Source organism: Varanus komodoensis, unplaced genomic scaffold, assembly GCF_004798865.1.
Source record: "Varanus komodoensis strain SLA01 unplaced genomic scaffold, ASM479886v1 scaffold2, whole genome shotgun sequence".
NCBI classification, from domain to species: domain Eukaryota; kingdom Metazoa; phylum Chordata; class Lepidosauria; order Squamata; family Varanidae; genus Varanus; species Varanus komodoensis.
Window position 1 is genome coordinate 41,493,244 of NW_025335568.1, and position 25,155 is coordinate 41,518,398.

Below are 25,155 nucleotides of genomic sequence, written 5' to 3' on the forward strand. Positions count from 1 at the left end.
TGGATCCTAGTCCGTCCCTGGAATATCAGGTGGACTCAGTGTCTAGGAGTGCTTTTTTCCAGCTGCGGAGGATTTTACAGCTCCACCCCTACCTGGTCTGGTAAGTTCCAAAATAGATTACTGTAATGTGCTCTCTGTGGGGCTGCCCTTGAAGATGGTCCAGCAGTTGCAACTGGTGCAGAATCAGGCTGCTCGGTTGGTGACCGGTACTGCCAGGGCAGCCCATATAACACCAGTTCTGAAAGAACTTCACTGGCTACCAGTTGCGGCCCGGGCCCAATTCAAGGTGCCCTAAACGGCTTGGGGCCCGGCTCTCTGAAGGACCGTCTGCACCCATCTATGGCTGCCTGCCCCCTTAGATCAGCTCAGGAGAACCACCCCTCAGGGAGATGAGGGGGTGGCAACTAGGCAAAGTGGCCTTTTTTGCTGCTGCTCCCCATCTTTGGAACTCCCTCCCTAGGGAAATTCGCCTGGTGCCATCTGTATTTTCCTTTCAGCACCAAGCAAAGACGTACTTTTTAAAGGAAATTTTTACACATTTAGCTTGCATGCTGTGGCCCTTTTTAATTGTTTTTACCGATGTTTAATTCATTATGTTTTAATTGGTTTTTAATGTGTTTTTACTCTGTTAATATGTTCTATGCATTGTAAGCTGCCTAGGAAGGCCTCGGCAATTATAGGCGGCCTATACATACATTTAAGTAAGTAAGTAAATAGTGGCAGAACCTGGCAGAGTGATTCCTATGTGACTTCTTAGAAAGGGCTGGAGGGACACTTGGCAGGAGCACTGAAAAACCTGCATGCTTCTTGCAGAACCCCTCTTCTTCCAACACAGCTTTGCATTTAGCAGAGACCAGCTTTATTCCTTTCTGAACCGAGTTAGCACAGTTACATGTGTATTTGTGATTGACTTACCTCTAGACCAGTGCATGTTCCCCAATTTGGGACCATGGGAAGCTGGCAGGAGAGATGTAAGCTTGCTTCCCCTCATGGGCAAGGGTTAAAAGAAGAAGAAAACGAAACCCTGAGACTCCCCCCCCCGCCGCCCTTTTTAACTGTGGCATGAAAACAGGAGGGGAACAAGCTTAAATCACTGCCCACTGAATTACTGTGGCTCTGGACTGAAGACACGTGAGCGTATGTCTTAATTGAGGGAATGTCAGTCTCACAAATGCAGTGTATAGCTTTGTTAGGAAGAAGAATATACTTTAAGGAACAGCTCGTGAGGATTTCCAAAGAAAAAAAAATACAAGTCTGGTAATGTCCACCCTCCCTCTCCAGTTGAAAGATAGGATGTGTGTGTGTGTGTGTGCGCGCGCGCCAGTGTAGGTGCTTTGCAAAGCAAGAAAGGTGGGAGGGAAGAGGTGAAAATCTAAGCACAGCAGGTATATAGAGGAATTATGGCACAGAGGCTCCTGGGATACATGCAGGAAGCAAGAGGAGGCTCAGAAGGCTGATAATCTTTTGGCCTCATTGTGGGTTAGAGATTGAATAACCAATCTGCAGCAGCTTGTTCTCAGGGTGTTGTTGTTGTTGTTGTTGTTGTTGTTGTGTGTGTGTGTGTGTGTGTGAGAGAGAGAGAGAGAGAGAGAGAAAGAGAGAGAGAGAGAGAGGACACATGTACAAATAAAAAAATCCTGGCAAACTGGTTGGAAAACACGATCATTTTTGGGATGGAAAATGTCAGATTCCCATCTTCTGTTCTATGCTTTTTGAAAGGTGGTTCATCTTCAGTAATTTCATTGTCTGTTCTGATAATCAGAACGTGCACAAGGGAGGAGCTCTTGCTAAATGCAAAGATGGCTATTTATGAAAAGATGAAAGAGAAGCTGGTATAAACACACTAATTGTGGTAGCTGGAAGCAGGTGAAAACTAGCTTGTGTAACATTTGTTTAAAAATGCTTACTGAAGCCTGATATGTCTTCTTTTTTGTAATTTCCATATTTTCTAAACAGAATATACAGGCTTGATTGGTGGTTATAGCAATTAAAAGATTGCCACACAGGAGCCAAACCTCTGATCATGCAGCTGAATTGTGTTTTGCAGCACATAATTGTAGCTCCTTAAGGAAGCTAAAAGATTTCTCTGCGCATATGCTGTAAAGATCACTTGCTGAAGACTAACTTACAGCAGATGTATAGAGGAATAGACCTTCCAGAAGAAAGAGCTTATAGTTACTGGGCAGGGAAGTGTAGCTGCATAAAAGAAAAAGTGTATTCCTCTTGGAATCATAAATATTGATAATTTGAGAGACTTGTACGTTGCAAAGTTTGGGTAGAGAATATAATACAGACTCGTTCACATGAATTTGGGTAATGATGCTGGTACAGTACTAGATTGGATCTCCTGAAATGTAGCTTATGATGGCATGCCAGTGTAACCACTCCCTCAATCCAGTCAGAATCCCTCAGTAATAAACAGCTCATTTTTAATCTCAGAAGTCAGGTATCTTTTCCTGTTGCTGATACTTTTACATAAAGTTGTTAATGGAGAAGTTTGCTTTACTACCCATAAAGGCAATAAATCACAGTAGGCAGATGGTTGTAGAAGCAACTCATAGTGTGCCCGACAGATGATCAGGCTCACCATGGCTTGTTTTCGCTATTCCTATCATTCCTTCATCCTCAGTTCTTCACTAGGTGTCCCAGGGAACACCAGCAGAACCAGCTTGTCTCCCTCGGTGTTACAATTGCAAGCTGTTTTCAGCTCAAATGGTTTTTGTTGTAACCCCTGATTTACAGCTACCGATAGCCCCTTCAGAGTGCCCTAGCAGCACCTTTGCAGGGCTCTCCATGATTGAAGCTAAACTTTTAAATTATTTTTGAGACCCCCGAGGTGAGCACACATTTTTATATGTATATAAATTAGGTGAGGTCCCCTAATTTGCACACGTTTTTATATGTATCTGTACATATATGATGTTCATAAGTTTGCACCTACAAGCTTACAGGATCTGATTATGGGTAGTCTCACCTGGGCAATGTCCAGGAGGGACATGTTACCAAAGGGTGCCAGCAAGGTATGCTCTCAGAAAGGCAGCTGTGGGATGTATATCTTCCTTTTGGCAAGTTCCTCTGAGGATTGGTGACTCCACTATCTCAGTTTGTACCTGAGAGGTTAGGTGCTCAGGAATATGGAGGAGTGGGACCTACTGCTGTGTTTTGACAGCTAAAGGGGAAGATTGACATGGCTCCCAGTGGGTTTTTCACCAGGGCATATGTAGGCATCAATGTGTTTTTTAAAAGGGGACCTTGCCAAGAAGGCGATGCATATCTGTTTCTGAAGCCAGACTGCTTGTGCCTTTAGTTTGGCTTGACAGTTTGCCTTTTGACAACTGACAAATCGAATGAAAGGGGAGAAGCACAATTTGAGCCACTATTCTTGGGTCAGTGTCCAAGGTTGGGGCCAGCTGCTCTTTAGCAGCTGCTGTCTTCCAATGGAAGGTGCCTTTGTCAAGTGGTTGTTAAATTGGGATAGGGTCGCTGGGGAGGGTTGTAAGTACTGTTGGTGCAAACATTCAATTTGTTCTATTCCTCTAAGTCACCTCAAAGAGTTTTGCTTTTTAAGATTGCCAGGAATATTGTGCAACTGTAAAGGCTGGGAGGCGCATGGAGGGAAATTTGCACACCTGTAGGTTGCTCACAGTTTGAAAAAAGAACCAATAAATCCCCTTTTTGGACTTGGCAAAACATAAAATGGTTAGATTGGGGGCCTAGGTCCCGCATGTCACAGTATGCTCAGATTGATGCATCTAATTTTGAGGAGGAGGCCAGGGGCAAAGATGATTTTGCAGTTTGAAGGTTACTTGGTGAATATTCTCAGAGAGAGCCTTAGAAAACATTCTAAGAAACATTCAGGGCTTGGAGGTGTGTGAGTGAAGGAACAAGCAGGGGAGTTCTTTGACCCTGTTAGGAGATGTCATGTGAAGCAAGTAGACCAGCTGAGAAATGTCTAGTGTTCCTGCCATGTAGTCCTCAAACAGCAGGAGCCACCCTGAGGATGGAGTCCGAATCTTTTCAGAAATGGAGGGAACAAGGAGATGTTTCAGGGTTGGACTCGGCCTTTAACATGGATAGATGCTTCTCCCACTGCTCTAGTTAAAGCCTGCTTTTGCTTTAGACTGTACTGTAGCCAGTTAAACTCTAATAAAAAGATTGTGCTTCTGAGTTCTTGTCTAAAACTGAAAGAGAGGAAAAGAGAGAAGGACTTGATCGTGACAGAACGGGAGGAGGGCATTGGCAAGCGTCAGCACATCACTTAAAGGTTACATTGCAAAGGGGGAGATCATTGTCCCTCACCCCTTTGGTGACTTAGTCCATTTGTTTTCCCCCCAAGTTTCAGCGCTTCTCAATTGTGCTGCTGGGACCCCTTGCTTCACCTTGCTATTATCTCACCCTTGGCTCTTCACAGCTGTGGGTAAATTAACCTGCATGCAACCATGTCAATTTACTACTCCACTTTGACAGAACTGACGTAAGGATCATATGGTTTTCAGACAAAAGTACACTCTTGAACACTTTCAAAAGAATGTTGTGGAGCAGGGGGAAATAGGAATACATTTGTGTATTCCCAAAGCTTAAAAAAGTAGAAACACAGAACATAGAAATAGAACAGAGTGAGTCAGAAGGGGTCTTCCGGGCCATCTAGTCTGACCCCCCTGCTCCAGCCAGCTCCACTTGTGACATGCCTACTTTGTGCATGTCCAGCCTATCCTTAAACACGCTCACCAGTGGGGCTTTGGCCACCTCCCGTGAAAGCCCATTCCATACCCGAGGAGTCCTGACCAGCAGGAAGTACTTCCTGGCATCCACCTTAATCTTGGTTCCCTGGGCTTTGCTGCATTGGAAGGTGTCCTCCCCTCATCCGCAGGGGAAAAAAGGTCACAACCCAACCTCTGTGTGGCACCCCCTCACATACCTATATGTCACTAACAGGTCCCCTCTGAGTCTCCTTTTCTTAAGGCTCAAAAGATCCAGTTCCCACAGTCTCTCTTTATATGGCTTACCGTGCAAACCAGCCACTAGCCTAGTGACCCTTTGCTGCACTGATTCCAACCTTGCTACATCCCTCTTGTAATGAGAGGCCCAGAACTGAACACAATACGCCAGCTGTGGGCGCACCGTGGTCATACAGAGTGGCAGTAATACCTCTCTTGATCTAGAAGCCACGCTTCAGGCTGTGCATTAAAGGGTGGCTTTAGCTTTCTTGACTGCCGTGTCACACTGCTGACACATGTTTAGCCTACAGTTGACCAGCACTCTGAGATCCCTTTCACAAGTGCTGCTCTCCAGCCACTTGTCCCCTAACCTGTATTTATGACCGCCTTTCCTATGTTCCAGCTGTAAGACCTTTCACTTACCTGCACTGATTGCTTTCCTTTTGTCCCTTGCCTACTTCCATAGTCCTTTTGGATCTGGAGTACCTGCTCCTCAGTTGTGGCCACAGCCCTGGTTTTAGTATTGTCTGCAAATTTGATCAGCAGAAAGTTCACCCCTTCTTCCATGTAGTTGGTGAAAAGATTGAACAGGATTGGTCCCAGGACAGAGCCTTGGGGAACCCCACTTGTCACTGACTGCCATCCCGTTGATTCCCTATTAATAGTTACCCCCTGCCTTCAGTCTGTCAACCATGCCCTAATCCATTGGACAGTACATCGGTCTGTCCCAGAACTCGTCAAAGTAGTGAATAAAGCACAGTTTCTGCAAATGCCATTTGTTTGTCACTGGTAAGGGAGGCTGGAGGTAGTGCTTGTGAGATTCTGAAGAGTGGCACTGGCTTTTTTGCTAGGCTTGCTAAGCAGCACTGTAGCTGATCCTCGCAACCCATGATAACATTGCTGTTCCAGATTTGGGTAGAATGAGAACCTACCACAGCAACGACCACCCCTACAACAAGCCATGGTTCTCAGGATAGCTTGTCTGCAAAAACTGGGCCACTCTAAGCAGACAATGTGCTGGGATGGGACGACATGGCAGTCCACCATCTCCGTGTATTTAATAGTCATAGATTCAGTTTCATATGGCTATTAAGCTTTCATATCACATCTTGGTTTCATTTCAACTTACATGAAAAACATACAAACAGCTTATTTAAAAACAAATTGATCTTTTCAAAATGTTAAAACCACCTGAATTAATCTCATAGAGCTGTGATAATATGTCAGCTTTTTTGTTGAGAAAGTTCCTTGTATTGAGGAGGATTCCAAGAAGTGCTCTGGAGAACCCAGTCCGCAAGGCTCTTGTTGGGTATTGCTGGTGTTCTGTGCAAGCTCCTGAACTCTAGAACACACCTAAAACACTGCAGATGGCATTTGTGGGTGAGGCAAGTTATCTTTCAGGAAAGTCTGTCAGCCTTTATTGATCTCTGCCCTGAGCATCCCCTAAGGCTTGGAACATCCCTTTTGCTTTTTTAATAGCTGGTTTGAATCATATGAGTTCATTCCATCACATAAATGAAGAATTGAAACTTACACAGCTTTTAAATAGGAGGTAAAAACTGCTGGGTAAATATGAGTAGAAATTCTGCTTTCTGCATTCAGAAATGTATTTTTTCTTACACTTTAGAAGTGGTTTGGTTATACAACAAAACTCCTTCCATCCCTTGTTTGTCTTACAATGCCTTATCTTTTGAAAAAGGATTCAAAGGAAATGTGATATTAATGCTATCCAAATCTCAAATATGTTGTTTTCCATTAATTGGCCATATTTATGTCCTCCCCAAATTTCTCATGTGTGGTTAAATACAAACATAAAATGAAAGGTGCAAAAAAATACCTGGCATTCTTTCTAATGACATGAAATAATAATTCTACCACTATTTATGGAACTTTGTCAACATTAACAGGATACAAAATTATGGATAATAATGGAATACCTTGGTGGAGGTTCTGCTCTTGATCTTGTAAGTAATACATTTTATTAAGGTAATTAAATCGTATTAATAATTCCTCTGAATTTGTAAATGATTATTCTTGTGAGCAACAGGAATGCTAGCTTCAGGAATGTATGATAACTAATAAGGGAATGAAGCAAATAGAGTCGAAGCATAGTTATGGCATAATTGTGTGGAAAATTTATTCTGCTGCTTGCATTACAAGTGACAGCAGCTCCAGCACCCCAGAGTTCCTTCTTTGCAAAAACAAAGGAGATTCCTATCATCCCTGGTAGAACTTGCCAATGACTGGGGATGATAGTACTTGCAGAAGCAGGTGTCTCCTTTACTTTTCAAAGAAGTACATGTGGCAAGAGGGAAGCTTACCTGTTCAGTCCAAGACTGAAGTACTTTCTGTTAAAAATAAAGTAAGTTCTTTTCTTCCCTGTGCGATTACTCCATTCGACATCTATCTAAGCCAGGCATGTCCAAAGTCTGGCCTGGGGGCCAGTTGCGGCCCGTTTTCAAATTTCGAGCGGCCCGCAGCCTCTTCTCCCCGCCGGCTCAGCCGGCCTGCATTTTTCCCTTCACTGCACAGCGGTTTCCGCAGCTGTCCCCTGCTGCCTCCTGCTCCTTCAAGGCTGGTGGTTATATTTCACCAGAAGATGGCAGTAGACCTGAGTCAGCACTCTTGCCGCGTGACCCTTGTGGCACAAGGCTTGTGTGCCCATTTCTAAAATGGCGACTGTAACTAAACAAAGAAAAGTTGACTGCAAGGGTCGCCGCTTCCAGGACAAGTGGAAATTGGAGTATTTTTTCACTGAAATACGAAACAACTGTGTCTGCTAATTTGCCAAGAGGCTGTGGCTGTTTTCAAGGAATTCAATATCAAGAGGCACTACCAGACGAAACATGCTAACTACAACAAGCTAACTGGGAACGGACGTGGCGAAAAATTGAAGGAACTGGAAGCTGCTTTAACGGCACAGCAGTGCTTTTTCACAAGAGCCCGTGAGTCAAATGAAAATGCCAAAAAGGCGAGCTACAAGGTGGCAACGCTGATTGCCAAGCACTGCAAACCTTTTACTGAGGGTGAAGACTGCGTGATGAAAATGGTGGAGAAAAGTTGTCCTGAGAAGAAGCAAGAGTTTGTCAGTGCTTGCCTGGCTTGTAACACTGTGGTACAGAGAATTGAAGACGTTTCATCTGATATTAAGAGACAGTTAGAGGCAAAAGGAGTGGAGTTTGACTTTTTTTTGTTAGCCTGTGACAAAAGCATGGATGCATCTGACACCGCTCAGTTATTGATTTTTTTGAGAGGAGTGGACAATGACTTGAACGTGAGTGAAGAGCTACTTGACCTCCAGAGCCTTAAGGACCAAACAAGGGGAACAGATTTATTTGTTTCTGTTTGTTCTGCTGTTGATGACATGAAACTACTGTGGAATAAAGTCACTGGGATTATTACGGATGGCACACCTGCCATGGCTGGCGAGCGAAGTGGATTATCAACCCTAGTCTGTAACAAAGTCAGCGAAGAAGGAGGCAAAGCTATAAAACTCCATTGTATTATTCATCAACAAGTTCTCTGTGCCAAACATCTGAAATATGATCATGTTATGAAACCGGTGATGAAGGCTATTAATTATATTTGCTGCAAAGCCCTGTGCCACTGCCGGTTTCAACAGTTTCTACTCAACATTCAGGCTGAATACGGAGATGTTGTGTATCACAACGAGGTAAGATGGCTCAGTTGGGAGTCTGCACTGCAACGCTTCTACTCTTTTAGGGAGGAAATCAGACAATTCTTGGCAAAAAAAGGGACAACCGATGCCAGAGCTATCTGATCCTGTTTGGCTGGCTGATTTTGGATTTTTAGTTGACATAACACGACATCTGAATGTGCTGAACACGGGTTCAGGGGCAAAATGCAGTGGCAAGCCAACTATATTCACATATCAAAGCCTCTGGGACCAAGCTGCTACTTTTCCAAAGGCACCTGTCACAAACGCAGCCCAATACCACACATTTCCCATCGCTGCAGGAAATAATGACCAGTTTTCCACAGAACAATATGAGTGCGCAAATAAGGAGGTATGAAGCAGACATCTCATCTCTGGCTGAGGAGTTTCAACAGCACTTTCAGGATTTTGCAGCTATTGAAAAGGAGATCACGCTTTTTTCATCTCCTTTCTCTGTGGACCCTGATGACGCTCCAGACCACCTGCAGCTGGAGCTCATTGAGCTGCAGTGTGATGCTGAGTGTCACAGTCGGCACCAACAGCTCCCTCTTGTCAACTTTTACCGCCAGCTGCATAAAGACAGGTTCCAAGAGATTCAAACATTTGCTAAGAAAATGCTGAGCTTGTTTGGTTCGACATACTTGTGTGAGAAGACATTCTCGGATATGAACATTAACAAGAACCGCGTGAGGACGAGACTAAGTGACTTTCACCTGCGTGACATCTTGCGCATCAAAACCACTGTTTTTGAGCCAGACCTGGCCTATATAATGCAGTCGAGATCTCAGTATCACCCTTCACATTAGTGCAGTTAAGTTATTTGTTTAGTCTTTCATAAAATAGTTCATTTGCATTTAATGTTAATGGTTCAAAGAATGTCAGGCTGAATGGTCGGCCCCCACACGTTTTCACCTCACCAAATCTGGCCCTCCTTGCAAAAGGTTTGGACACCACTGGTCTAAGCAAATGTGTTTCCTGCATTACTTAAAGTCTTAGATAGCATTAAGAAAACTATACATAAAGTTAGAAGAAAATAAAGCATAAAATAATGGACGTCTTTCATTTGGATGTATCTTCTGTGTTTGTGTGCTGTTTTTTCTTGAAAATAATCAGTTGTGTTTCTTCTAGTTAGAACCTGGCTCTCTTGATGAAATCCAGATTGCTACAATATTAAGAGAAATTCTGAAAGGACTTGATTACTTGCATTCAGAAAAGAAAATTCATAGAGATATTAAAGGTAAAACTGTAGGGTTAACATTTAACATTTTCAGTCACTACAAGCTTAAATATTCACACTGCAAATGTGTTTAAAAATATTTTCCAGCTGCTAATGTGCTGCTCTCTGAGCAAGGTGAAGTCAAACTTGCAGACTTTGGTGTAGCTGGACAATTAACTGATACACAAATAAAGAGAAACACCTTTGTGGGTACACCATTTTGGATGGCGCCAGAAGTAATAAAGCAATCAGCTTATGATTCAAAGGTAAGATAAATTTAATGCTCAAAAATTTTCAGCCCCTAGCCTGAGCTCCAGTTTGCTGCCACCTTTGTTAGGTGAAAGAAGCGCCTTTTTTCATGCTGAGATGTGCACAGGTGGGTTTGGGTGACTTAGGTATTGGCAAGAATTTTTCAGGGGCTGCGGGCGAACCAACATAGTGGCATGTTGCATTCCCTAGCACCCCTGTGCCTTTTGCTTCTGTGTAGCTGGTTAGGCTTGCATTAAGGGAAAAACCGAGGTCCCTGGACAGGCTTCTAGCTCTGGTCTTTAATAAATTGCACTGTTGCTGCATTAACCATCGCACCCTCCTCCTGGATTTCCCTACCAAAGGAAATGGCAGAAGAGTGGATAACAATGCTGGAGTATACTGGAGGTTTGTCCTGCATTACTCTGTCTCTCCCCCAGTAACTGCTGTGTAACTGCATTGGGCAGTTGTGCAGATCTGTGTACTTCTGTAACCATGTCCCTGCCTTCTTCAGTCTGGGTATAACAATGAATTTCTGCATACCTTGGCTAGATAATTTTAAAATGTTTATAAACTTAGGGTGGGGGATGCAACATTTAGGGAGCCCTTGGGCTAATGCAATACAGTGTGATATAAGTTAAATAAATAAATGACACTTTTTGAGTAAGAAATGAGTTAGAAATATCATGAAACACCTGCCTTGGCTACTATGTCTTGTGTTTGAGTGGATATACTACCCCTGCCAAAGTTCCGGTACAACCTTAGATTTCTGAATTGTTAGTTTTTAACGGAGCAACAATAATTTCCCACCAGTGAAGTCCAAATAAGAAAGCTTTAAAATGATTCCAAAAGTCCCTTCACCAGTTAGTGTGTTGATTGTTGCCATAATTTAACTATCAGCACTCAAAGGGAGGAGCAAGGTAATTGCTTACCAATCAAATGGGCAAAATACTGGATATACCGGTGGCAGCTGTGGTGAAGAGCGCTTTCCTTCAGCTACAGCTGGTCCATCAACTGTGTCCTTACCTGGAGGAGCGACGCCTAGCAGCGGTGACCCATGTTCTGGTAACTTCCCAGTTGGACTACTGTAATGTGCTGTACGTGGGGCTGCCCTTGATGATGGTTTGGATACTTCAGTTGGTCCAGAATAGAGCTAAGATACTAACAGGGAGTGGCAGGTATGCACACGTAATGCCGGTCCTTTACCACCTACACTAGCTACCAGTTGAAGCCTGGGCCCAATTTAAGGTGTTGGTGATGACCTATAAAGCCCTAAATGACTTAGGACCTGGATATCTGAAGGAGCGCCTCCTTCCCTGTGAGTCTTCCTGCCCCTTAAGATCTGGGGCGGAGGTCCTTCTTTGGGAGCCTGAAGAAGATTATGAGGGTGGCTACCTGGAGAAGTGGTGGCACCCTGGTTATGGAATGTGCTCCCAGGAGAGGCTCACCTGGTACCAACTTTGTATTCTTTCTGGTGCCAGGCTAAAACCTTTTTATTTGCCCATTATTTTAGAAGCTGATTAGGTTTTTAATGTATGATTTTATTATTCGATACTATGTTTCATTTTTGTCCTGTTTTTATTGTAAGACCGTTCCAAAACAGTTGTAGTCAGACAGTGTGCAAAAATCTTAAACAAGGAAACAAACAAACAAATTTTAAATCTTGGGTTATGCAGAGGCTTGGGTTAGAGACTTGATTTTTCCTTAATGGAAGCTAATGGAATGGTGATTGTGGCCAATCTGTGGTAGTGGGACAAGTACTTCACCTCCTTCCCTGTGCCAAAAAGAATTTTGCATGGTTTATTATTGCTCACGCCTGTACCTGGTAAGAACAGTTTTCTGCCTTTTCTGTCAGAAATACTATGTACTGTAAACATGTTGAATAGACATGATCACATTTGAAGTTGACTCTGCTTAATTTGAATATGTAACATTAGGATGCAGATGTGCATATTTGTAAATGGTCAGTAAAATGGAGAAAATCTTGCAGTTGGTTTCAGTGGAAAACTTCCAGATGCCGCTTTCTTATGCTACAAATCCTTGTGCATTACAGGCAGATATCTGGTCACTAGGCATAACAGCCATAGAACTTGCAAAAGGTGAGCCACCACATTCAGAATTGCATCCAATGAAGGTGTTATTCCTGATTCCAAAGAACAATCCACCAACATTAGAAGGAAATTACAGTAAAGCTCTGAAGGAGTTTGTTGAGGCTTGCTTGAACAAGGACCCAAGCTTTGTAAGTTATTTTGTACCTTCTTCTGCTTCATGTTATTTGTTGCAATAGAAAAATAATATATATTCTGACATCAATAGATTCTTAATGTATTTATCATTATTAAATGATTTTCAACATTTTTAAATAATTATGATAAGGGATTTCATACTGGCTGTTTAACTTACTATATTATATTTATATACTGCCTTTCTGTCTTTTGCAAGGAAAGGTGGTTTTCATAGTTCTCCACTCAATTTTATCCTCACAACAAGAATCCTGTGAGGTAGGTTAGGGTTAAGACAGAGAATGGCCCAAAGTCATCTGGTGAGCTTCATGGCCCAGAAAGAATGAAAATCCAGTCCAACACTTTATTCATCACTTCATACTGGCTCTCTTAGTATTAAACTGAGAATTTAAGTAAAATTCATACAATTGTTATTTTGATCAGTATTCTGTAAAGCTAGAAGAGAACTGAGAGGGTTTCATGCAAAGTTACACAGCAAGCAAAGTTATCTTCAGTTAAATAGTGCAGGGAAGGTACTGCATGCATATCCTGTTAAAGCCTTTTCTGCTTCATTTCTGCTTCATTTATTTCTGTTCACACTGTGTCTGGTTGACATTGATGACAGATTGGTGTCACTTCTCCAGAAACATTTAAAGTTCTGTCCTTTACATGTTTGCTCAGAAGTCCCGTTTAGTTTACTAGGATTTTCACTCTGGAACTACTCAAAACTGCAGCCTTAGCCTACAGTGTCTGGGAATGAAATATTCTTCTAAATTTGAGAAATTACCTACATTAAAACAAATCTGCCTGCAGTGTCTCATACTTCCATATTCCTTGTTGGCAGCTTCTTTTGCTGTAGAACTACTTGGATGAGATGAGGGGTTGTAATCAACTTTCTGTTAGTACCTTCTCCCTTTCTTTGCTTCCTTCCATAACTGCTTTGTCTTCATGTTGCCTCAATTGGCACTTCTAGAATAGCAGATAGAGAAACTAGGGATTGACAGCTGGGGCATTTTGATAGCATGCTTTAAGTGTGTTGTCCTCTTTGCACATTGTGTTTGGGTAAATCAACATCTTTCAGTTTGAATAAATCCACACTTAAAGGCAGGTGTGGTCAGTCAATCCACTTACGTTTATTTTAACTTAAAACCACAGGAAGTTTATGCCTTCTGTAGTATCAAACAGGATTTTTTTTTTTTAAAAAGCTTACCTAATGTCTCTCTGGGCACGTCTAGTCTCTCGATAGCAGAGGTACATTTAGTAAAGGAACTTATTTTTTTAATTTTAAGAGACCAACAGCGAAAGAACTCCTGAAGCACAAATTTATAATACGGAATGCAAAGAAAACCTCTTATTTGACAGATCTAATTGACCGGCATAAAAGATGGAAGGCTGATCAGAACCATGATAACTCCAGCTCTGAAGATTCTGATGGGTAGGTTTGAGAGGAGAACTGCCCTTTGCGGGGTAGAGGAAGAAGGTGGGGAGAAAGAGTCGGCAGGATGCACAGCAGGGTCCAAATTATGCATTTGTAATAATGAATTAGTATGTAATTATGTATTAGTACCTAGAAAAATGGCGCTCAAGATGGCTCACATTCATAAATAAAATAATAAATGCATTAAGGTACGATTAAAAACGCAGCGGCATGTAACCCAGCAGGCCTTCTTTCATGCCAAAGGCTTGCTTGAATGCAATGTTTTTGCCCGCCAGGAGGAGAGCAGAGAGGGAGCAAATGCTGCCTCCCCTCTGCAGGGAGCACCAGGCTTCACTGCCTGGGAGCAGCCATCAAGAAAGTGCGGTTTGTGATGCCTCCATATTTAGGAAAAGTGTTCTGCAAGATGTGCTTCCCCTCCCCTCACTCAATGGTTTGATTGTATGAAAGCCGTAGAGCAAGAGAAGAAAAAGTTGGTGCTGTTAATGATAAGCTTTTCCTATGTTTGGAGAACTATGAAACACTGTTTCAGCTACTTAGAAGCCCCAAACCTGTTGAGTGACGTTTTATAAAATAGTTAAGTTTTGGTATGTGTTGTATTACACCGAGTCTACCTATGCTTTCACCACAATGCTATTGTTATCCTCTTCCTGGAAAAGATAAAACCTGATTGTGGCCCAGCACCATCCTAGTCTCTGAAGAGGCCCTGCCCAGCTCCGCTTGTGAAGGCAGGGCACCTTATTCAAGCCTGAGAATCCTGAGGACATCCAGTCTCTGACTGTTCAGCCACTGCATGTTTTGTATGTCCTCTGCCCGCGTCCTGATCCTTGCACAGTCCAGAAGTGCCCTTATGATCCTGTTCCCATGCCATGATTGCTTCTTCCCTTCCTGGGGGAAGATAATGTAAAGCGTGTGGGCACGTGTATGCATAGACAAGGCTATCCGAAAGCCTTTGCAGAGTATGACTTGCTGTTAATAGACAGGTTATCATTGCAAATGTCTGATTTCATCTTGAACAGGCGGAGAATGTAGTCTGAAATTATGATAGGAGTAGACTGATACTTCGTAAACCTGCTAACACTTTAGTGTGCCGTGTTATAGACTGTTGAGCTATCTGAAGGTATAAATGCAGAGGTTGTCTAAACTGTCCCTAAATAAGTTTAGTTGCTCCTAATTACTGCAGGCTTTGCTTTCTAATATTATGGTATAAAATAAAACATTGCAATAATGTATAAATATTTTTGTGCTAAAGTGAAACAGATGGCCAAGCCTCAGGTGGCAGTGATTCCGGTGACTGGATATTTACAATCCGAGAGAAAGATCCCAAGAATCTAGAGAACGGAGCTACCCAGCTACACGAATGGGAAAGAAACAAGGTATTCTTTATATTAGACAGATTGCAGGAAACCAGGCACTAGTATTTTAAGTAGTTGTGCATGATTTGATTGCCATAATGTGAAGTCTGTTCTGAGTTGTGTACGGTTCATAACTTCATGCACATTCGAAATTGCAGTGCGCCATGGAGTCTGCAGAAATTGCTTTGAAATAGATAGGAGCAACACAGACTCAACACAGCGGGTTCTTGTGTAACATAGCGTCAGAGCAAATAGCTGTGCCACCTCTGCAGTTCAGAGGTAGCAGTGCGCATCTTTTGCCATGACTGAAACCGTGTCCCACACATCTGCCCCCGTGTTTGTAATCCTGTTCAGACTGGATTGCTGTCAAATTGGAATGAACTCCAAAGCAAGGCGAGGCTGCTGTGCAGCAGTCGCCACAGCCTGTTAGGTTCTGCCTGCTAGCCGTTCCCAGTGCTGTGTGAAAAGCCCGTCCAGCCAGCGTGATGTGGAGTGAAGAGCTGCAGCTGGAGGAAGAAATCCAGAGGCCGAGCAGGGGCCCTGCCCTAAGGAGCCCCCCTCCGTGTGTGCTGAAGCTGAGCACCCACTTGCTCCCTTGTACCGGGAAAGCCCTCTGCTATGTTTGGGTAGGCAAGCCATTCTCAGCGCTGCTTCTGACAGGTGTCCTCTCTCCTCGCTCTGGTGCTACATCACCACTGGGTGGGTTGTGGTAGTGGCGGCAGCAGTCACACTGTTCTTGAAGTGTATCGCTGTGGCGCCAGGCAGCGCTTGTGCAGCAGTTGTGTGCCATCCTCAAAGTTGGTTTGTGGTTCGCTAGTTTGTACAGTACATGTGCACACATGTGTTTGTGCAGTTACTTTCCTTGCTGTGTTTCCCAGTCTTGTTAGTAGTAAACCAAGTTCTTTGTGAACAACTGTCAAGTGTACTGATAATATCCATTTGGGTATTTAGAATTCCTGAATGGACTTGGCTACATGGATTATAACACCAAATATTTTATTTTTAGAAGACATTTATAGCTCGTCCAATACAAAATGTTTCAGGATATCAAATAATCAAGACTACAAATGATCAAGAAATATGTTATAAGCAACTAAAGTGATTATTTGGTATATAATTATCCTGTTTCCCTCAACTCTTATTCCCTCTTAAAAAGGTTAATTTGAAAGTTGCATTAATGGATACTTCAGATATTTGTACCTGGATGGGTGCAAGTTGAGAACGTTGGGAATAAATTGCTAAGTGATTTAGCTAACTTGTTAATGTGTCTAGTTTTGGTCTGTTGTGGAATTCTTTCCCTTTCTTTCTTTAAGGAAAATACCATTCAAAGGCGGCCTTTGTCTCGGTGCTTATCTACAATTATATCCCCATTATTCGCAGAGGTAAATTATTGGCTTATTTCTTGTAACTAGCTTATAAGGTGTATGAAAAGGGTAAGAAAGCAAATGCAACTACGCTTTGCTCTTATAAAAACATGTCATATTAGCTGAATGAAGTTGTTCAAAAATAAGTTTTCTTTAGTTGTATTAATATTTTTATCATTTACAGTTGTAATAGTAGAAGCAATATACTATACATATATAAATGCTATATGCTATATATATAATTGTGTGTGTGTGTGTGTGTGGAGAGAGAGAGTGCGAGTGCACCTTTTCAAGTGTCAGAGAATTCCTCATGCATTATCTTGTCCTTAAAATAGTTCTGTAAGAGAAATCAGTTCCATGCTCTATTGTAGGAAATGGGGGATTGGGACAGAGACAGTGGCATGTTTACAGCTACTCTGGGGAGTTCATGGCCGAGATCTCACTCACACTGGGACATCCTGATTTTCTTGGCTGTTGTGGCAGCTTAGTGCTGTCCGGGTGATTTGGGCTAAGATCCCCAGCATCTTGACCATTGACCCCATTGGCTGGTGCTGCTGGGAGTTGAAGTCCAAATGATCTGGTTTTGGGGAAAGCTTTAGAGTAGTGATGGCAGGAATAGACCTACTGTGATCCAAGTGTTGGGTGGCTCTTCCCACTGCAGGGGGAAGTGGGACCACTCAGGCCAGCCTAGAGTTACTGAGTAAAGCAGATTCTGTCGGCTTTCTTATTTTTTAGGAATAGAAGATGTAGAGAGAGCCATGTGTGCACACACCTTCACAAAGGTTCATGCTTCCCTTGATGGGGGGAATAAACCATACTGCAGTGGCTGTTCAGTGTGTACAGCTTTTGCCGGGGAAGTAGTGGGGTGGGGGGGGGGGGACCAGGTACTCCCAGTGAGGGCCTGAGTTTCCCTAGAAAGAAGTGTCATTCCGTGGCAGCCGTGTGTCCTGCTTCCCCTTCCTGCCCCGCTCCCTTTCTAGTATTCAGACTTGGAGAACTTGGCAGATGTGTGAAATACTGTCAGTTGTGGTGACCAGCTAAGCAAAGGCAGCCATGGGATACCACCTTGCACCCAAAAGGCCCCATGAGAAACAAAACTGCAAGCATGGCAGCTGTTCTAATTAGTCTATTTTATTTATTTTTTATTTATTAAAACATTTTTATGCCGCCCCATTCGCCGAAGCCTCCTTCTTCCTGATTAGGACACTAGGGGGAGTGAGGGATGTGAGCAGAGCTAACTATTCCTCTCGCACATACGCAACTTTTATTTAACTGCTTTTAAATGGCCAACCGTGCTGAGAGTCTTCGACCTTGAGTGGTAAATTAAAATAAGTAAACAAGAAACATTACTGTATTTTCCATTATGAAAGGCTAGTCCTAAAACATATATGTCACTCATGATAGGGGAAAAATACTTTCATGTCTTTCCAGAGGCATAAACCTGTCATCTGAAGGCAGCTTGGATTGCAGGTTTTGTCTAGTTTTTAACATGTTAGTAGAACCTGAAATGCATATGGCAGATTCTTAGATTCAGCTCATTATGTAGTGGGAATTAAGACTGCTAAATCATAGAGTTGCCAAGCTAAAGTTACCTTACTTAAAGGTCCTAAAGTTCCTGAAAGGGATTCATTTCACTGATGCTTTAACTTCCATCAAAGAATTATATTTTTCTTGGTTGAATTTACTGGATGAGATAAAATACATTCAGAATATGTTAAATGGCCGTGTTCAGTCTCAGAACTTTTAAGTGCACTACTTGGTTCAATTTCTATAGCAATTATATTGGATATATTTGTGAACAGGTTTGTTGCATGTGTATGTCTCCATTTATATCTGTCAGTTTGCTGATACCTTTCTGATTTTTAGCTGAAAGAAAGAAGTCAAGCTTCTGGGGGGAGCATGGGATCCATAGAAGAACTGAGGGAGGCTATTTATTTAGCTGAAGAGGCATGTCCAGGCATTTCAGATACCATGGTTACAGAGCTAGTGCAGAGACTTCAGAGGTAACCGTAAATAAGTTTGCATCTGGACGTAGAAAACTGCTAGAGAAATATGTACCTTTTTATATGGCTTTTACTGTAACGAAGTTTAAATGGAAGTGATAAGCGTATTGGGGCAGCAGGCTGGCTGGCTGGCTTGCTGTGGTTGCCCCACCAATTCATGGCTCTAAACAGCCCACAAACCACACCTGAACTGGCTCCTGGATGACATTGCTCCTGTAACAAGTTGTTGTTTTAAGAAAAGCTTTGCCTTCCTGTAGCATAGTTATTTTCACAAATTGAAAGATTGGTCTTTTTTGTTGAATACTGGTAGAGTTCAGTTGGAATACCTATGTGCCACTTCCTTCCTTATGTTAGCCTTGCACATTTTCTAGAATTGTTTCCTTGTATCCATTTCTGATAAACAATGACTGGGATTATATTTCCAAACCCTAAAACCATTAAACTGAGCTTGTGTTAAATGCTTCTACTTTAATAGTGGCAGGTATCATTTGTCCATGGAATAGGCCTTTATTATCGCATATCCAGGAGCAGTTCAAGTCTTACATATCTGTTTGGATTCCAGGGTATATTTTTGAAAACCTGTGACATGAATAATGTAGATTTGGGACTGCCTGGGATAGGCCTGTAGCCTTAATGCTTGCTCAGGCCGCTTGCTTTGAAGCACTTTGTAAACCTGTTCAGCAACAGCAGTTGAAGCCTCTGCCTTGTTAATTTTTCAAAATATGTTGATCTCTATTCTTGTTTTTAAAACACTCTTTTTTCTCTCTCTAGGTATTCAGTGTCTGGAGGAAGCACAGCGTCGCACTGAAGTATTGTGTCACGTGTTGGCTGCCTCCGTGGGGCCCCTGTATGCACCTGCGCTAACGTTGGTGTCTCCTGTTGGACAGTGGTTTGCTCTTCAGTGTACGGACATTCCTGAAGGTGCAGCAGCAGAAGTTGGTGTCTTAGCAAGGGCATTGTTTTCCAGCTCTGTATAGTTTTTTAAAAAAAACAAATAATGCACATATTCAAAAGAGGTATCTTTTTAAATTTCTGAGATGTATATTTAGGATTGCAGTTAGGAAACGAAAGCTATTGTGAAATCTCAGGTATCTTGCTTTAAGTCATTGGCCTTCACCTAATGGATCCGTATACGTATGTGGGTTGTGTCTCAACCTAAAAGTGGGTGCACTAGTGGCACTGCCACCGTTTTCTGTTTTAGGGCTTTAGTTTAAGACAGTGAGAAGGATGGGAAGAGAAATGGAGTCACAGTTATTTCAGGGTTGGGTTTAAGATGGATCTTGGGTCTGAAGAAGCTGAAGGCATCTGCTTTAAGTCGATGAATCTGTGAATTGAAAAATGTACGATTGGCTCTCTGTACAGATTTGTGTATAGTCACTTTTTTTACAGAAACCTGCTTGATGGGCATATGGAATCCTTCTGTACAATTGCCAAGTGATACTGTAGATGCTACTAGTGAGGTAAATGTTTTGGCAGATCACAACTGTTTATTGGCTTGCCTTTGTTTTATGAACATTTTGATTTGTATGACAACAGGTTTGACTTGACCTTGTATTTATAGGTCAGAAATAATTAAAGTTGTGCTATAAAATTCTTGTTTGTACTTCAGATGCAGAATTTCTTTTTGTTTTGTTACGTAGTAATGCTCTTTTTATTAATCTAGTGTTGGGTCTCTAATCATGGTACGACTTTGATTATTTTAATTACTGCATCTTGTTTGAAGTTCTCTAACTTTTTCTTTCTTTAGTAAATTTTATGTGTTTAAACTTGTGCCAATCCAAAGTGTGGATTCACTTTTACTAGTTTTATTTGAAACTACTTTGTAAACTCTGAATGTCTCATGACTAAATTAAAGAACATTTTCTTTTGATATACCTCCTAAATATTGTGGCTGAATAATGGCAATTTTTAAAGATCCTGTCTGAAAAATTATTGAAAAGATACCATACTATTATGCATATGAAAACCTTTAATTACAATCATTGAGATAAAATTTTGGTTTTAGCTTGATATCCAATAGCCATTGTTGGGTTGAGGTGGAAGGGAGAAATACATGAAATGTCATCAACATTTACAATAGAAATGTTCACTGTTTTAGTTAATTATCTGTATATTTGGTTGTTGCATCTTTTTCTGGTTCATCTTTTGAACTTAGTCTCTCTTCTAATAGACAGGAAATAGTGCAACATTTTACTATCAATGTAGTATAAATATCTGATTGGTTTCTCATTCAGATTTTTCTTTAAGAGATTCTTGGATGTGAATGGAGTCTATAATTGAAAATGTATGGTAAAAGTATAAAGATGTGGTTACCTGAGTTAAGGGGCTTGTTCTTTCTAACAGAAGAGCGTATTTTGTTCATTTACATCCGGTGACCAAAATAATAATAATAATTTTAGTCTTTTAAAGAATTCAACACAACTTAAGGTCCAACTTGGTCTGGAGAATTTCCTCTTTTGAGTCAAAACTTTCATGATCAAATCTTGAATGGGAGCGATCCTTGTGACATTCCTTTGCTTTAAAGCATAGAGATGGTTTGCAGGCATACAATTTCAGTTGATAGGCAGCTGTGGAACTGCAGTCACTGGTCTTGGGGGCTGGCCTGTCTTTCTACTTTAAGATGAAGCCAGATGTGCACAGTGCAGGCTGCAGCCCCCCCCCCCATTTTTAAAGTTTCAGAAAGACAAGAAATCTGAAAAGTGCATAATAAATGCATAAGCAGATAACTGCATATGTAGTAGTGTGTATGGCGGGGGGCAGTGCCAAAAGTTCATGGATGGGGTACAGAGTGATGGGAACAGCTTTCGTTTCACTGGTGTGACACCCCACCCCCATTCTTGGTTTCAGCCTTGTGTATACATAGCTTAATAGCATTTTCCAGAAATAAATTATAGAAAGGCTTTAGGAATGATCCACTGTTGTAAGAATAAACATGGACATACACTTAAGTAGGAACCTGAGATTGCTTGTGTGAGAAGTAGATAACTCAATTTTGTAGATTTGGCTGTTCGTCTGTAAGGAAAACCTTTGCTCAAAGATTAAATCTGCATTGATTTTTAACATTATGTAATTCAGCAGATACAAATGTATCCTGTACACAGGTGGGTTTTAAGAAATGTTGTAGAAGGTGGGTTAAAAGATGCAACCAAGATGCATCCTGATCCTATGTTGCTGAATTCTTTTTACTTCCAAGTTAACAAACGTAGGATTGCAGAACAGTAATTCATTGTTTGGTATTGGAATTATATAGATCACTTTCTGAAAATAAAATCACAATTTTCCCTATTGTAAATTAAACAAATTGATTCCAACCTATCTTTATTTATTTAGAAATTTTTGTTTAGGTCTTTGAAAATTAGTTTAAAATCCTTTCAACATTATTTTAGAACTGTCCTCTTCTAAGGAAATGCGTTGTTGTGACTAACACACAGCTGTTGTCCCTTGACTAGGATGAGGGCTCTGTCTTAAATATTCTTCCCTGAGAGCACCATACTTTTCTACTCAGATATGGAGACATTTTCCATATCCCATTTTTTCAAGTTTTACCGTAAAGAAGGTGCTAAGCAAACTGTAAAAATAAACCAGGACTTTCAAATAAGAAAAGCTTCCACTTCATGTATGTCAGGTCACCATTCAAGTATTTAGTTAGAAATCTGTTTCTGTAACTTTCTGTTGCAGTTGCATACACTTGTGTAACTGAGCTAGAAGGTAGATGGTGGTTGTGTCGGTGCACAGAATATCTGCTGTAAGTTGCTCCTGTGTTCTCATTAGGTGCCATGGACTTTTTGGTTCCCCAGTATTAGTTGTCTTGGGAGTTGTCTTTGTCCTTGTTTTGTTCTTGACTTTCATGTAGCATTTTGTATTTTTGGTACATTGCACAGATATTTTTATAACAGTCTTAGGACTCCTGTATCAAGGTTTGTGTTCCTAGTATACACTTTATTTACCATAGCAGACACTGGTGTTGTGGACCCACCTCTGCATATAGGTAATGAGTGTACATATGAATGAATGCTCGATTAACCAAATTTCCATTTCTGTCACACCCCCTCCCCCATTTTAAGAGGAAGTATCATGGCAGTGGGGTTGGTGCATGGGGTCCGGGACCTGTATTCACACCTTGCCATGTGTAGGTAGTTGGTAGATGCAGAACTGGCTCTTGTAGTTTCCTTCTAAATTTGCTACAAATGCACAAAAGTGGCAAAAGCAGCATCTTGCGGCATCTTATGATGTGTTACTAGTTAAGTTCTCATACCTAAGAAAACAGTAGCAAGTGGGGCTGAAAGGCGGTGAAATGCAGGGGGTGACTGTAGATTGCAAAAGAGCTAGTAGGACTACTTGCTTTTTAGGTTCTGGAAAAATATATCTGCTCCTAATGTATGATGTGGCCCCATTACTTTTTTTTTTCAATTTTTCACATCCATGCACTGCATCCCCATAACACTTAATGCATCTGATGAAGTATAGTCTAATATTTCCACTTCTAAAGCTACATTGCTTCATAGAACTAATTAGCAGTGTAATACATGGGTAATGCAATAGTTAATTAGGCAGTTTCAGAGTTGTTTACTTCCTCTTTCAGATGGCTATAACTCTGGATGCTTTCAGTGCCTTCAGTTCCCTCACTAATGTGTAAATTGTATATAGTGCTTTATGCTAGGAAGTTAATGTTATTAAATCTTGGTGGTTTATATTTATCGCAATACTTAAAATGTTTTAATTAAAACATATTTGTTTTAATAGAACATTTAAAGCCCAAAACGTTTCTTTTCTCTCTCTCCCTTCCCTGTCAAGTATTTCTGTTCAAATACTTAGGGGCATAGGAAGAATTTGAGGGTATTTATAAAGTTTACATGAATTGGATATATGATTTGCCTTCTGTGAATGGAAAGCCTCTGCTCTCAGAAGGTGCCTAGAGAATGGTGGGGTTCCATGAAGAGGCAAAGAAGCATGTTTTTACCTCCACAAAGAGTAGCACATGACTGATCTGATACAGCTCTATAAATTTGGAATGCACCATGTTCACAGCAGATCCCAATAAATTTCAGGCATTGGTAAGTTATCCAAAAAAGTGTTCTGGAAAGCCTTCCAGTTTAGTCTCCCAGTAAAGCCTATCACTGATACAGTTCATAATACATCTATGAAGATGCCACAAGACACAGTTTTTGTTGTAATAAACCAAGATCCATTGCAAATTATAGTAATGGAGTGGAAATAGAAGAGCCTTTTCTTATACGTGCACAATTCAACAGTACAGTTCTACATATGGCTTATCAGAAGTATGTCCTACCAAGTTTAATAGGGTTTACTGCCTAGAGTGTTTATAGGATTGTATCCTAATGGTCTTGGAATATAAATTTATTTTATGCCTGTTATAAGCAAGGCAGATTTTAACGCATCATGTCTTTATGTAGTCTTTATCATTTACTAAGGACATGTTGCCTACATGGGGCAGCCACTTACCTGATAAATGTGCAGAGTGTTGGTCATATACAACTGGGTTGTTGTCCTCTTAAGTATATACTGGATTATTTTTCCAGATAATTAAACCTGGAATTTCCGTGCTGGATCAGACCAGTGGTCAGTTTAGCCAAGCACTCTTGCTGTCAGCAGTGGCCAGTCAGCTAGCTGCCTTTAAGAAATGCTCAGATTATATCATTCTGGTGATAGCCTATTTTTTCCAAGCATCTGGTAACATGATGTATTTTGGCTCGGTACTTGGAGGTCTCATTTTTAGCAATCATGGGAAATTCCCGATGAAAGACCTATCCTTTTATGAAGTGCTGTTTGTTTCTTCTGTAATATTGCTCACTATTTACAAACCTGTATAAAACTTGCTTATGTCACACATCAAGCTATTCTCAATTCCTTGTATGTACATGACACAGAAATAAAGAAATGCAACAATTTTGTGTGGCCAGTGGATATTTATGAGAGATATGTTGTAGAAAAACAGCTGGAGGAAAACTTGTCTTATGTTGTGTTTTCTGCTCCCACTTTATTTTGCCTGAAGAGAAAGACAGTTGTAACACTGATTGATGAGAGGTCAAGCATAGTAAAGTCACATACTACAACCAGGTTTCCTTGTTTTGCTCCTCTGGCCTGTTTGACTGTTAACTGTTCTGTTGTGTAGAAGTAATGCTGCTAACAGTATCCTAGCATTTAATTGAAATGTGTTCTCTGTTACCTAATTGAAAAATAGTGGAGACAAGGAAATGGGCACATTCTAATTAAGATGGCACTAACTTCACTAACAAGAACACATAGAAAAATGAAACAGTGGGCGTACATGTTACTAGGTATGCCCTTTGTCAGGATGTCATGTCCCAGTTGTCTGGAAGCCACTTGAAACTTTTCAACTACAACCAAGTAAGCTTCTGAGGGTACTCTCTGAATTTGCTTGGATCTGTCCAACCAAAGTAACTCTACCAGTACATGCATACTTCTGATTTCAGAGTGAGTGTATTGGCTTCATCTTTATCTGCAAATATTATTTAAAATTGTAAAAATTTCAAACCAATAACCAATGTTCTTTGAAGCCCTTTTTCTAAAGATAGCCCCTTAGCTGTAGTGCTGTAGCTAATTTGGGAACCACCAACCTAGAACACTCATGTGGGAACAATGGGGGGGGGGTGTGAGTTTCCACAAAACCTCCCCACTTGATCAGAGCACGCTGCTGGCCTTACATGGTTTGGACTCAG

The 25,155-nt window shown here is 41.3% G+C and overlaps 1 protein-coding gene across 1 annotated transcript in view; it reads left to right on the forward strand.

Moving 5' to 3' along the window:
• Nucleotides 1-24,361, forward strand: part of STK24 (serine/threonine kinase 24) — a 49,305-nt gene extending 24,944 nt beyond the window's left edge. Inside the window, exons 3-11 of the mRNA XM_044428756.1 lie at nucleotides 6,845-6,901; nucleotides 9,742-9,850; nucleotides 9,938-10,095; nucleotides 12,129-12,314; nucleotides 13,587-13,732; nucleotides 14,985-15,108; nucleotides 16,401-16,469; nucleotides 18,318-18,454; nucleotides 19,226-24,361. Coding sequence (XP_044284691.1) covers nucleotides 6,845-6,901; nucleotides 9,742-9,850; nucleotides 9,938-10,095; nucleotides 12,129-12,314; nucleotides 13,587-13,732; nucleotides 14,985-15,108; nucleotides 16,401-16,469; nucleotides 18,318-18,454; nucleotides 19,226-19,262 — 1,023 coding nt within the window. The 3' untranslated portion in view covers nucleotides 19,263-24,361. The remainder of the gene's footprint in view (nucleotides 1-6,844; nucleotides 6,902-9,741; nucleotides 9,851-9,937; nucleotides 10,096-12,128; nucleotides 12,315-13,586; nucleotides 13,733-14,984; nucleotides 15,109-16,400; nucleotides 16,470-18,317; nucleotides 18,455-19,225) is intronic.
• The last annotated feature ends 794 nt before the right edge of the window (nucleotides 24,362-25,155 follow it).